The sequence below is a fragment of the Oryctolagus cuniculus genome, chromosome 4 (genome assembly GCF_964237555.1).
Source record: "Oryctolagus cuniculus chromosome 4, mOryCun1.1, whole genome shotgun sequence".
Taxonomy (NCBI): domain Eukaryota; kingdom Metazoa; phylum Chordata; class Mammalia; order Lagomorpha; family Leporidae; genus Oryctolagus; species Oryctolagus cuniculus.
In genome coordinates, this window is record NC_091435.1 from 81905399 (window position 1) to 81919008 (window position 13610).

Here is a 13610-nt window from a genome sequence, read left to right on the forward strand (position 1 = left end):
TATGCCCTAGCAACTCGAGACTTCAGTTTTTTCATCTGCAAAATAAAGACATTGCTCAGTGAGGAGCCCAAGGCTAATGTTGCAGAGCTTGTAACAGAAGGCATTAAACTTATTTTTAAAAGATTGATTTATTTTATTTGAAAGGCAGAGTTACAGGGGGAGACAGAGAGACACAGAGAGAGAGATAGAGAGAGATCTCCCATCCAATGGTTTACTCCCCCAAATGGCCACAACAGCTGGGGTTGGGCCAGGCCAAAGCCAGGAGCCAAGAGCTTCTTCCTGGTCTCCCACATGGATGCAGTGGACTTGGAACTTGAGCCATCTTCTGCTGCCTTCCCAGGGGCATTAGCAGGGAGCTGAATTAGAAATGGAGCAGTAGGAACTCAAATAGGCACCCCTATGGGATGCTGGCACTACATGTGGTGGCTTAACCCACTACACCATAACACTGGCCCTGCAAACTTTTTTTTCAACTAATAACTATACAAATACTTTCTAATGTTTTACAAGTTGTATTAACTTGAAATATTATTTGGAAATTGGTAAGACTAATCATAATAGAAATTAAAAATGAGGAAAACTTCAAAAGAAGGGTAATTTTCTTCACAGCTACAATAACACGATTTGAAAACATTAGAGGTACAAGCTTAATTAATTATACACTTATGTTCTAAGTTTATGCACTCAGAACAAATTGTTCCTTGCACAGGAGTTTTTCTTTTGCAGGGGTGGGGAACGTCCAGCCCTTGGGCTGCAGAAGGCCTGTGAAATTGTTTGGCCTGGCTCTGCCAAGCCAACCACAGTTGAGACTTGAAGTTCAATAAATCTATGGCAGGCTGATTTTCAAGTTGATAATCTTACATGGCTCATGAATGATGTTTTAAACATTCAAATGGTCCTTGGTATAAAAAATTTCACCACCCCTGTTTTGAAGTTTGAAGTTTGGTCACCACATTTTCATTAACTCCTCTGATGATTTCTGTGTAGGTGTGTGTTTGTGCTTTATATGCTTGGCCCCAAACACACTGCACTTCCTCAAATTATTTTTTCATAACTTTTTGATGAAATAAAGTTTGGCAATGCAATTCTGAAATATTCTATGAGAATACAAAACAAAAAAGTGTGAGAGTGAAACTGACATAATATGTTTTGATTATTGTTTTTAGCCCTTGTCTTTTTACTTGGTGAACATTAAGGCTAGTGGTGCATTAAGCCTGTGATTATAAAGTAAACAAATTATGTCACTGCAAAAATGAAAGGAAAAAAATTAAAGGAAAAAGGTGGGGGTTAAGAGAGGGAGGAAGACATGGTTATCTTAGAACTGCAGCTATGAAATACATAAAATATTTTCTCTTTATATTAATAAAAATTATTTTAAAATTACATGAATAGCTGCTAAGAAGATATAAGAGTTGTAAGTAATGTTTAACTAGAAGATATTTCCTGATGTAATCTTTAAAATAATGAAAATTTAGAAACAACCTCAAAGTCCTAGTAAAGGAAACTGGTTAAATAAAAGATGGCAAACACATTTCCTATAATATTATAGTCATTAAAACTGTTTTTCCAATGACATGAAAAAATTAACAAGGCACTAAACTAGAATCAACCCTACCTTTTATAAAGTACAAATGTATGTGCAATGAAAAAATATCAAATTCTAGCTAAAATTAACCATCTCTGAATAGAGGGACTGGAGGTGATTTTATTTTTCCTTTTTATTTTTTTAGCCTTCCAAGTTTTCGAAATAAAAATACTTTACATGGGGTCAGTGCTGTGGTGCAGTGGGTTAAAGACCCTGCCTGGGGCTGGTGCTGTGGCGTAGTGGGTAAAGCCGCAGCCTGCAGTGCCAGCACCCATATGGGAGCCAGTTTGAGTCCCGGCTGCTCCACTTCTGATCCAGCTCTCTGCTATGGCCTGGGAAGATGGCCTAAGTCCTTGGATCCCTGCACCCGTATGGAGATCAAGAAAAGCTCCTGGCTCCTGGCTTTAGATAGGCATAGCTCCGGGTGTTGCGGCCAACTGGGGAGTGAACCAGTGGATGGAAGACCTCTCTCTGCCTCTCTTTCTCTCCCTGTGTAATTCTGACTTTCAAATAAATAAATAAATCTTAAAAAAAAAAAAAAAAAAAAAGCCCCTGCCTGCAGCGCTGACATCCCATATGGGCATCAGTTCAAGTCCCGGCTGCTCTACTTCCAATCTAGCTCGCTGCTAATGCACCTGGGAAAGCAGTGGAGAATGGCCCAAATCCTTGGGCTCCTGCAGGCTTCTTCTGGGAAACCCAGAAGAGGCTCCTGGCTTCTAGCTTTGGATCGGCTCAGCTCCAGCCCTTGCAGCCATTTGGGGAGTGAACCAGTAGATGGAAGATTTCTTTCTTTCTCTGTCTTTACTTGTCTCTGCAACTCTGTCTTTCAAATAAATAAATAAATATTAAATAAATACACATCAGAAAAAAAATTTAAAAGGAGAATTTATGTTAATTCATAGATAAGCTATCCTCACTCCCCAACGTGCATTCTGCTACACAACAGGAACAAAAACAGCAGTACTCATGTAACATTTCAAACTTAAAATTAATATTGATTTAGCTTCCCCAAATTTAAGATTATTTTTTGGTATTAAAAACTGGAGAACAAGTTTTCTCCTTACCTTCTCCTACCATTGTCACGCCAATGGACATGCCTAAGAATTTGCTCTTAGTCCAGACATGCGCGTTTACACACATCTTCCTTTCTGCACATTCTGCGTAAAATCCTGAGACTGGCGGGTGATGGGAAACCTGCTCAGCAACAAATCTGACTGTGTAACAGTCCGATCCCGCCTGGCTCAAAGACTCCTCTGCCAGAGGTGCGTGATTGGTGACTGCCTGAGTGCCAGCACTGCTGGAAAGGCTGGACGCGACCTCGCTTCTCGGCATCCTCCAGGAACAGTGAAACGTTTCTCCGATGATGGGATTGTACGGTTTCTTAGCGATGGCTCCCTTACGGCCTTCGTGAAATGAGGTAAGGTAGTACTCAACAAAGCGAATCATTCTGTCCTCGGCTGTGGCTCCATTCGTGATGGCTATGAATAGGTCGGGATGAGACATAAAGTCTGCATACATTTCCAGCAGGGACCGCTTCTCTAGGATAAATGTAGGAAGCACCACCTAAAAGAACAATCAAAATCAGTAACAGGGAAAATGTAATCCATACTTTGGACAAGTATTTTTTCTTTTAATATCGATTTATTTATTTGACAGGCAGAAGGACAGAGAGAGAGGGAGACACACACACGCACAGAGAGAAAATCTTCTATCCCCTGGTTCACTCCCTACATGGCTACAACAGACAGGTCTGGGCCAGGCTGAAGCCATGAGGCAGGAACTCCATTCTGCCTCTTACATGGTGGCAGGGGTCCCATCTTCCACTGACTTCCCTGGCAGCAGGAAGCTGAATCAGAAGTAGAGAAGCCATGACTAGAACCCGTACTCAGATATGGGATACTGGCATCGCAAGCTGCAGCTTAACCAGCTGCACCATAATGTCAACTCCTGGACAAATATCCTTCTCTCCCTAAAAACGGTTCAAGGGGTGGCAGTTTGGTGCAGTGGTTAAGTTACCACTTCCCAAATGGAAGGTGGATCCAAGAGTCTTGGTTACTCGCTCTGGATTCAGCTTCCTGCTCCTGCGCACTCTGGGAGACAACAGGTGATGGCTTCAGTACTTGGATCCCTGTCACCCACAGCGGATACTCGGACTGAATTTCTGACTCCTGGCTTTGGCCTGATCTTGCCCTGTCTGTTGCAGACGGAAGAGTGAACCAGTGAAGAGAAGATCTGTGTTTGTATGTATGTGTGTGTGTCTCCCTGCCACTTAAATAAAAAAAGAATAAATTTTTAAAAATAATAAAAACATTTCATCCTAGATGGGTGTTAAAAACGAAGTTACCAGACAAAGTGTTTGGTCCCATTAAAAACAGTATGTTGGGGCAGGCATTTGGCCAAGTGGTTAAGATGCTGGTTAAGACATCCATGTCCAGCACCTGGGTGCTGGGGTTTTAGGCTCCTGATTCCAGCACTGGTGATGGCTCATGGCTCAAACAGCTGTGTTCCTGTCATCTATGTGGGAGACTGGGACTGAGTTCCTGGTTCTTGGCTTCAGTCTGCCCAAACCCAGCCACTGCAGACATTCTTGGAGTGAACTGTGGGTGGGAGCACCTTCTCTGACTCTCAAATAAACTTGGGAAACAAAAATGCTTAAAAGGAAATGGAGCCTACCTAAGTGGTTATGACTAAACACAAACATTCAGAACATCAGGAGGATCAGGTAGAATGAATAATAATAAAATAATTAATAAAGCCTCAAACTTATAGATCAGCTAAAAGTATTACCAGGGAATGGAGTTAAAACTCAAATAAATATTGGCTATGCATTCTCTCCTTTCTCACAATGAAAATAAGCTATAAGGGCAGGCTTTTGTCTTAGTAGTCAAGATGCCACTTGGAAAGCCCTCATCCCATATGCAGTGTCTGGATTCAAGTTCCAGCTCCACTCCCTATTCCAGCTTCAGGCAAATATGTACCCTGGGAGGCAGCAGTGATGGCTCAAGTAGTGGGTCTCCCCGTCTTGTGGGAGACTTGGTTTGAGTTCACATCTCCTAGCTTTGCCCTGACCCAGCTCTAGCTGTTGTAAGCATTGAACCAGCAGATGAAAGATGTCTCCCTGTTTTTGCCTTAGTAAAAATTTAAGTAAAATTTAAAATAAACTATGATCAACATATAAGAAAAGGCAAAAAAAAAAAATGCCACTTACTGAGAATATACTAAACATATCATAAATATGAAAGCAAAAACTGAAACCTATATTTAATTTTAAGCACAGGAGAACCATTCCAAAAAGAACATTTTGATGCCTATAGCCAGGTAAATGTAAGGAAGAGTACACGCCGGACTTAAAACAGAGTTGGAGCGGCACTACAAAATGGTCCAACTCTGAGCAAGCAAACTGGCAACAGCTCTCAAGAGCCCTAAGAGATTCATATTCATGAGGTCTAGTAATTATTCTTCTAGGAATCCATCCTTAAGAAAATACACAATAGGGGGCCAGCGCTGTGGTGCAGCGGGTTAACGCCCTGGCCTGAAGCGCCAGGATCCCATATGGGCACTGGTTCAAGACGCGGCTGCTCTACTTCTGCTCTCTGCTGTGGCTTGGGAAAGCAGTAGAAGATGACCTGAATCCTTGGGGCCCTGCACCCACATGGGAGACCAGGAGGAAGCTCCTGGCTCATGGCTTCAGATCGGCGCAGCTCTGGCCGTTGTGGCCAACTGGGGAGTGAACCATCGGATGGAAGACCTCTCTCTCTGCCTCTCCTCTGTGTAACTCTGACTTTCAAGTAAAATAAATAAATCTTAAAAAAAAAGAAAAGAAACAAGAGGAATGAAGGAAAAGGAATGTGAAAGAATAAAACAATTTACATTTTAAACTGTGATTCTAGATAAACATGGAGCTTTCACATCATGGACACTCCAATCATTTTAAAATATGATTTTGAAGATGATACAAATAACACAGAAGATACCAGGTGGCTGCGAAGGACTGAATACATGCACCTTAATTTCACTGTCTACTTAAATCTATTAAAATTACCTTAAATAGATTTCATAGACAAAACCAGAGATACCAGGAGAGAAGGCCAAAACCAACAAAAGTTGGGCCCCTGCACCCGTGTGAGAGACCCAGAAGAAGCTCTTGTCTCCTGGCTTCAGATCAGCGCGGCTACAGCCATTGCGGCCAGTTGGGGAGTGAACCAGTGAACGGAAGACTTCTCTCTCTCTGTGCCTCTCCTTCTCTCTGTGTGTAACTCTGACTTTCAACTAAATAAATAAATCCTTAAAAAAAAAAAAAAAAAAGAAATAGAATTGAAGGAAACAGAATCCTCACAGGAGGAAAATAAGAAAATCTTCAGAAAACTAAGACACACAAAACACAGGTGCTATTTTTCAAACAGAAAATTCAGAAAACTTGAAAATACAGCAGCCAAAATTAAAATTCAGAAGGGTTAGAAGATAAAGGTGATGGGCAGATGCTTGGCCTAGCTGTTAAGAAGCCGGCTGGGATGTCAGTATCCCCTGTTGGAATGCCTGGGTTTGAGTCCCAGTTTTGCTCCCAACTCCAGCTTCCTGTTAATGTGTACCCTGGGAAGCAGCAGTGATGGCTCCAGTGGCTGGGTCCCTGCCACTCATGAGGCAGACTTGGATTGGGCCTCTGTTTCCAGGCTTCAGCTCAGCCTAGGGAAATGAAGCAGTGAATGGGAGTTCTCTTTCTTTCTTTCTTTTGAAAAATGTATTTTTATTTAAGAGGCAAAGTGACAGAGGAGACACAGATATATTGAAAGAAGGAGAGAGAGAGGGAGAGAGAGATCTTCCAACTATTGGTTTGCTCCCCAAATGGCTACAATAGCCAGATTTGGGCCAGGCCAAAGTCAGGAGCCAAGAACTCTATCCTGGTCTCTCATGTGGGTGCCTGGGGCCCAAGTACTCAGGCCATCTGCTGCTGCTTTCCCGGCCACATTAGCAGGAAGCTGGATTGGAAGTGGAGCAACTGAGACTTGAATTGGCACACCTATGGAATGCAGGTTTGCAAACAACAGCTTAATCTGTTGCACCACAATGCTGGCCCTAAGAGCTCTCTTTCTATGTCTGTCTCTCTGCCTCTTTCTGCCTCTGAAATAATGAAACTTTTAATAAAATAAGATGAAGGAGAGGAAATACCCCAAAACACAGAAGAGAAAAAGACAGAAACTAGAAGATTAGACCAGGAAGTCTAATTGCCACCTAATAATGTTTCAGAGACAGCAGGAAAAAAAAATGAAGAAAATCATCAATAAAGCAGTTCAAGAAAATTTCAGGAAACTGAAAATAATGAGTTATCACACTGAAAAGGCCCACAAAGTACCCAGAGATAACGGGTACAACAAACTTACACCAAAACTGACATTTCCCTATATAAAAATATGGCAGAGATCTTGCCAAACAGTTGCAGAGAGAAAAACAAAGTAGGTCTCACTCACACACACAACAAAGAAGATCTCACACACACACACACAAAGTAGGTCTCACACACACAAAGTAGGTCTCACATACACAACAAAGATCATCTCACATGCACACACACACATATCAGAATGGCTTCAGTCTTTTCACCAGAACCCTGTAGCAAGAAGGCGATGTTCTAAAGGAAAAATTTTTACAAATTACAAATTCTGTTGTAACTAGCAATCAAACCCGAGGGCTAAATAAACAAACATTTTAGACATATGTTTTCATATCTGCTTCCAACATACCTTTCTCAGAAATGAAAGGAGGATGTGCTCCAACAAAATGAGAGGCAACCAAGAAAGAAGAATAAGATATGGTGAATAGATCTAGCACAGGAGAAAGGGGAAGAAATCCTGGTCGATTACAGTGATGTGACTCCCGGAGACAAACACACTGAAGGCTGTCATCTTTTCCAACCTGAGGATGGAATGCTCTAGTGAAACTCATCCCAGCAAGATCTCTCTTCATCTATGCTGACCCATCTACTGATAAAGTTCTTTGTCTTCCCCACAGCTCAGAAACAGAGAATGGACTAGAACACACGCACGCCAATTAGTAACACCTGTGTCCAAATGCCCACCCTGAGGGTTATGTTTTGTCAGGGTGATGGAATGATAGGAGATTTCTTTTATTTCTTAAAATTTACTGTGAAGTGTCTAATTTGCTCATTTTATCCCATTATTTTTAAAGGAACAAAATGAACAGTGGGAGAAATGTGTATTACTTATTGACAACCTGAAGCCTGGAACCATGCCATCTTCTTCACTGCTGTCCAAGAACCAAGCACAGGGTCTGGAGTATACCAGGAGCTCAGTGAACACTTGCTCAGTCAGTATTATTGTTAGATACAAGATAGTGTGACGACAGTTTAGCTACCAAGATTTTTGATAGGACTTGAAAAGTACCACTCCTTTAACTGTTATATGAATGCTGACAATCTGTAGTTAACACTGATGTTACAGACATCTATAGATAACGTTTTCATTACCAAGGCACAAATGTGGGAAGTTACATCATGTCCAGTCATTCATACCAACAGAGCTTTCCATCTGGATTACCATCACAACACACTCTCCTCACATGTTCTTACACCTCACACAACTCAACACTGCTCTTATGCCTTCTAATCCTAAGTCTGCTCAGGGACAACAAACACCATACTCACTGCAATAGCAAACGACTACTCATCTTAACCAATATCACAACTAGCAATCTTCTCTGAATCATTAATATGAAAACAGTCTACAACAGAAATGATCCCTAGTTGAAGTACTGAAGTTAGACAAAACATAACAGGCTAGTGAGTTTTCTTATTAATTTTTTTTTTTTTTTTTTTTTTGACAGGCAGAGTGGACAGTGAGAGAGAGACAGAGAGAAAGGTCTTCCTTTGCCATTGGTTCACCCTCCAATGGCCACCGCGGCCGGTGCACTGCGTTGATCCAAAGCCAGGAGCCAGGTGCTTCCTCCTGGTCTCCCATGCAGGTGCAGGGCCCAAGCACTTGGGCCATCCTCCACTGCACTCCCTGGCCACAGCAGAGAGCTGGCCTGGAAGAGGGGCAACCGGGACAGAATCTGGCGCCCCGACCGGGACTAGAACCCGGTGTGCCGGTGCCACAAGGCGGAGGATTAGCCTATTGAGCCACGGCGCTGGCTCTTATTAATTTCTAAAATGCCTGCTTTTTAGTAGGCTTTTAATTCAGTCCACTCACTTTTTTAAAAAATTATTTATTTATTTATTTATTTGAAAGAGCTGCAGAGAGAGAGGGAAAATCAGAAAGAGATCTTTCATCCACTGGTTTACTCCCCAAATGGCTGCAACAACCAGGGGTGCACCAGGCAGAGGCTAAGAGCCAGGAGCTTTAGAGCCTGGTCTCCCACGTGGATGCAGGGGCCCAAGCACTTGGGCCATCTTATGCTGCTTTCCTAGGCCATAGCAGAGAGCTGGATCAGCAGTGGAACAGCCAGGACCTGAACTGGTGCCCACCATGGGCAGACAGCAGCTTAACCTACTGCACCAGAGCACCAGCCCCCACCTCTAATAAAACACAGTAAGCAAACGTAATGAAATGTGTTCAACATAATATAGTCCTGACCTGACAATCTATATCGCCAGCTTATCCCATTACTTACCCTTGTTAAATCCATGCCCAGCTTAAGCTGGGACAAAAGATGTAGGATAACGCTGCGTTGCTCTTCCACAGCCCCCAGGTCATCTTCCTTGTTGTCACCTGTATCCTCTATCTCATCATCTGCATTTATTTCTTCAGGTTCCTTGATGTAAAACAAAGCAAAAATCTCATGTCTTGTGTACTTATTAATATCTATGAAGAATAAAATCATGAATACTAGACATGAAGACATTTATATAGGGCCTAGATACATTAAAGGTTGGGCAAAAATCTGAAAATATGAGGGTCTTCAAAAAGTTCATGGAAAACACATATTATGAAAAACTATGCATAGTTTCAAAACTTTTTGGTACCAAAATAAACTTCATTTGGCCATGGAATAAATTTCCTTTAAAAAGGTCAATCCTGCAGATACTGAGTATATTGTGGTTCCATCATATATGTCACACATATATACACTAGTGAAAGCAGGAATTTTCAGAATGTCTCATCTGAGTCTCAGGAGTTGACTACTCCCCAGGGCATCATCACTACCTATAAGTGAAATTCAAGCTGTTTTTTTTCTCGACTCAAACCAGTGCTCTGATATGGGAATGCTGGCATCACAGGTGGGAGCTTAACCTGCTGTGCTACAATGCTGGCCCACATTCAAGCTATTTTGAGAATATTATTTTTAATTTTAACATTATTCCTTTTAAAAATATACATATTTATTTATTTGAAAGTATTACAAAGATACAAGGAGAGACAGAGACAGAGATCTTCCATCTGCTGGTTGACTCCCCAGATTTGTGAATGGCTCCACAATCCTCTTGCTATTTAGGTTTAAAAACTTGGAGTCATTTTGATCTAGCCAATTATGGATCCAACTGATTTTTCCTTTGAAATGCACATTATCTACTGTTTTCTTTCTATTTCCACAGCCTTCTAGTCATACTTCAACCTCAGGTCCTAGTGTTAAACATATCACATCTTTCCCAACGTTCAGGACCCTATTCTCTATTAGAGTAAGACTAAATTCCGGGGCTGGCGCTGTGGCATAGCGGATAAAGCCATTGCATGCAGTGCCGGCACTCCATATGGGTGCCGGTTCAAGTCCCGGCTGCTCCTCTTCCAATCCAGCTTTCTGCTATGGCCTGGGAAAGCAGCAGAAGATGGCCCAAGTCCGTGGGCCCCTTCACCCACATGGGAAGACCAGGAAGAACCTCCTGGCTTCTGATCGGCACAGCTCCGACCACTGCATCCATTTGGGGAGTGAATCAGTGGACAGAAGACCTCTCTCTCTCTCTCTCTCTCTCTGCCTTTCCTTCTCTCTCTGTGTAACTCTGACTTTTAAATAAATAAATAAATCTTAAAAAAAAAAGAATACTGCTTCATATCAGCATCTCTTTGTTTTGGTTATATGTATTATGCTGTGAGCAAGTAGTCTTGTTAGTCAAAGAACTATGTCTTATATTTTCTGCTTCTCCTTCAACTCCTAACTTAATTAATAGTTGTGACCTTTTTTTATTCTTTTAAAGATTTATTTTTATTTATTTGAAAGGCAGAGTTAGAGAGATCTTCCATGTACTGGTTCACTACCCAAATGGCAACAATGACCAGGACTAGGCCAGGCTGAAGCCAGGAGCCAGGAGCTAGGTCTGCCACATGGGTGCAGGGGCCCAAGCACTTGGGTTATCTTCCACTGCTTCCCCAGGTGCATTAGCGAGGAGCTGGATGGGAAGTGGAGCAGCTGGGACTCGAATGGTGGCCGTATGGAATGCTGGTGCTATAGGCAGAGGCTTTACCTGGTATACCACAGTGCCAGCCCCACCTGTAAAATTTTTGATTCTACAAATGAGCTAGTCAAAAGGCTACTGAGAAAAAAAACATTTCATCCTTCTTCTTTTTTCTCCTTCCCTGCCCACCCCATCTCCATTGCCTGCCTCATAAAGACAAAACCTTTGCCAGCAATGGAAGTCCCTGTGTTACATACTTCTCTTAAGAAGTATTTTATTGGGGCCAGTGCTGTGGCATAGTGGGGACATTGCCTGCAGGGCTGGCATCCCATATGGGCACTGGTTCGAGTCTTGGCTGCTCAACTTCCAATCCAACTCTCTACTATGGCCTGGGGAAGCAGTAGAAGACAGCCCAAGTCCTTGGGCCCTTACACCTGTGTGGGAGACCCGGAAGAAGCTCCTGGCTCCTGTCTTCGGACTGGTCCAGCTCTGGCCGTTGCAGCCATTTGGGGAGTGAACTAGCAAATGGAAGACTTTTCTCTCTCTCTGCCTCTGCCTCTCTGTAACTCTACCCTTCAAATAAATAAATACATCTTTTTTTTTTTTTTTTTTAAAGAAGTATTTTACTGGGGGGCCAGCATTGTGCCATAGGAGATTATGCTGCCACCTCCAATCAGTATCCCATGTGGGTATCCGTTTTGAGTCTCGGCTGCTCCACTTCAGATTCAGCTCCCTGTTAGCATGCCCGGGAAAGCAGTGGAGATGGCCCCAGTGCTTGCTCTACTGCACCCACGTGGAAGACCTGGAAGAAGCTCCTGGCTCCACCATTTGGAAAGTGAATCAGTGGATGAAATATCTCTGTCTCTGTCTCTTCCTCTCTCTCTGTAGCTCTGCCTTTCAATTAAAGAAATAGAGCTTTAAAAAAAAAAAAGCAAGTATTTTATAATATATAAACAACCATAAACTGCATTATTCTTGACTGAGCAATTCTATTGGGAATATAATCTAAAAAATAATCCAAAGAAAGGGGAGGGGGAAAAAACAATAAACAAAATAATATGGTGTTATGTATAATGACAAAAATAAGTAACAGATATTCAAAAATAGCCCATTTCAACATTTACAACTCTCTCTCATGAGAGAGCTGAGTAACAGAGCTTAGGAAGAGGGGCCAGCACAGTGGTACAATGGGTTAAGTCCCTCTCTGCAGTGCCAGCATCCATGTGGGTGCTGGTTCAAGTCCCAGCTGCTCCGCTTCTGATCCAGTACTCTGCTAATGTGCCTGGGAAAGGAGCAGAGGATGTCAAGTGTTTGGACCCCTGCACCCACACAGGAGACCTGGAAGAAGCTCCTGACTTCTGGCAGTTGTGGCCATTTGAGGAGTGAACCAGCAGATGGAAGATAACTTTCTCTCTCTCTCCTTCTCTCTCTGTAATTCTGACATTCAAATAAATAAATAAGTCTAAAAAAAGAGCTTATGAAACGATATAATTATATGACCATAAAAATAACAGACATGAACACAAAAGACAAAACGAGTAATAAGACATAATCTACAGCGGTAGATCTATAATAGAACACGCTTTAGTTTCTGACAAATGTAGAATAATACTCAACAAAAATATTAAACCTGAGGCTATGCCAATTTTATTTTATTTTTTTATGTTTTGTCAGGCAGAGTTAGACAGTGAAAGAGAAAGACAGAGAGAGAGTTATAGACAGTGAGAGAGAGACAGAGAGAAAGGTCTTCCTTCCGTTGGTTCACTTCCCTAATGGCCGCTATGGCTGGCGCTGCACCGATCCAAAGCCAGGAGCCGGGTACTTCCTCCTGGTCTCCCATGTGGGTGCAGGGACCCAAACACTTGGGCCATCCTCCACTGCCCTCCCAGGCCACAGCAGAGAGCTGGACTGGAAGAGGAGCAACCGGGACTAGTACCCGGCGCCCCAACTGGGACTAGAACCCAGGGTGCCGGTGCCAGAGGTGGAGGATTAGCCAAGTGAGCCATGATGCCGGCCTATGCCAATTTTTTAAATAGAGTAATATTTGAAGCTGGTTTTATAAAATGTTCATTATCCAAAAGACTAAATAGTTGGCTGGCGCCACGGCTCAATAGGCTAATCCTCCACCTGTGGGGACGGCACACCGGATTCTGGTCCTGGTTGGGGTGCCAGATTCTGTCCTGGTTGCCCTTCTTCCAGGCCAGCTCTCTGCTGTGGCCCAGGGAGTGCAGTGGAGGATGGCCCAGGTCCTTGGGCCCCTGCACCTGCATGGGAGACCAGGAGAAGCACCTGGCTCCTGCCTTTGGATCAGCGCGGTGTGCCGGCCGCAGCACGCCGGCCACGGCGGCCGTTGGAGGGTGAACCAACGGCAAAAGGAAGACCTTTCTCTCTCTGTCTCTCTCTCTCACTGTCCACTCTGCCTGTCAAAAAAAAAAAAAAAAGAAAGAAAGAAAAAAGAAAAAAAAAAGACTAAATAGTAAACTATAAGTTTATAGACTTCATAGTAAACAATATTAAGACAATGGGTTGAGAAATGTAAGAGAGACATACTATACAAATAATCTTATTAGAAAAAGTGTTTTCTAGCAAAAGAAATGTAAACTCAGCTTTTGGAACACATTTTTGTGAAACAAAAGTAAACCAAAAGCAAAAAGCACATGATTTAACCTGGAAAACACAACATGC

The 13610-nt window shown here is 42.7% G+C and overlaps 1 protein-coding gene across 3 annotated transcripts in view; it reads right to left on the reverse strand.

Annotated features, from left to right (window-relative positions):
- The window catches only part of OSBPL11 (oxysterol binding protein like 11), a 91188-nt gene that overhangs the window by 17810 nt on the left and 59768 nt on the right, over positions 1 to 13610 (reverse strand). For all 3 annotated transcript variants that reach the window (XM_002716544.5, XM_017347039.3, XM_051859209.2), the window contains 2 exons: positions 9209 to 9349; positions 2650 to 3148 (listed from right to left, as the gene is read on the reverse strand). In XM_002716544.5, the coding sequence (XP_002716590.1) occupies positions 2650 to 3148; positions 9209 to 9349 (640 nt within the window). The remainder of the gene's footprint in view (positions 1 to 2649; positions 3149 to 9208; positions 9350 to 13610) is intronic.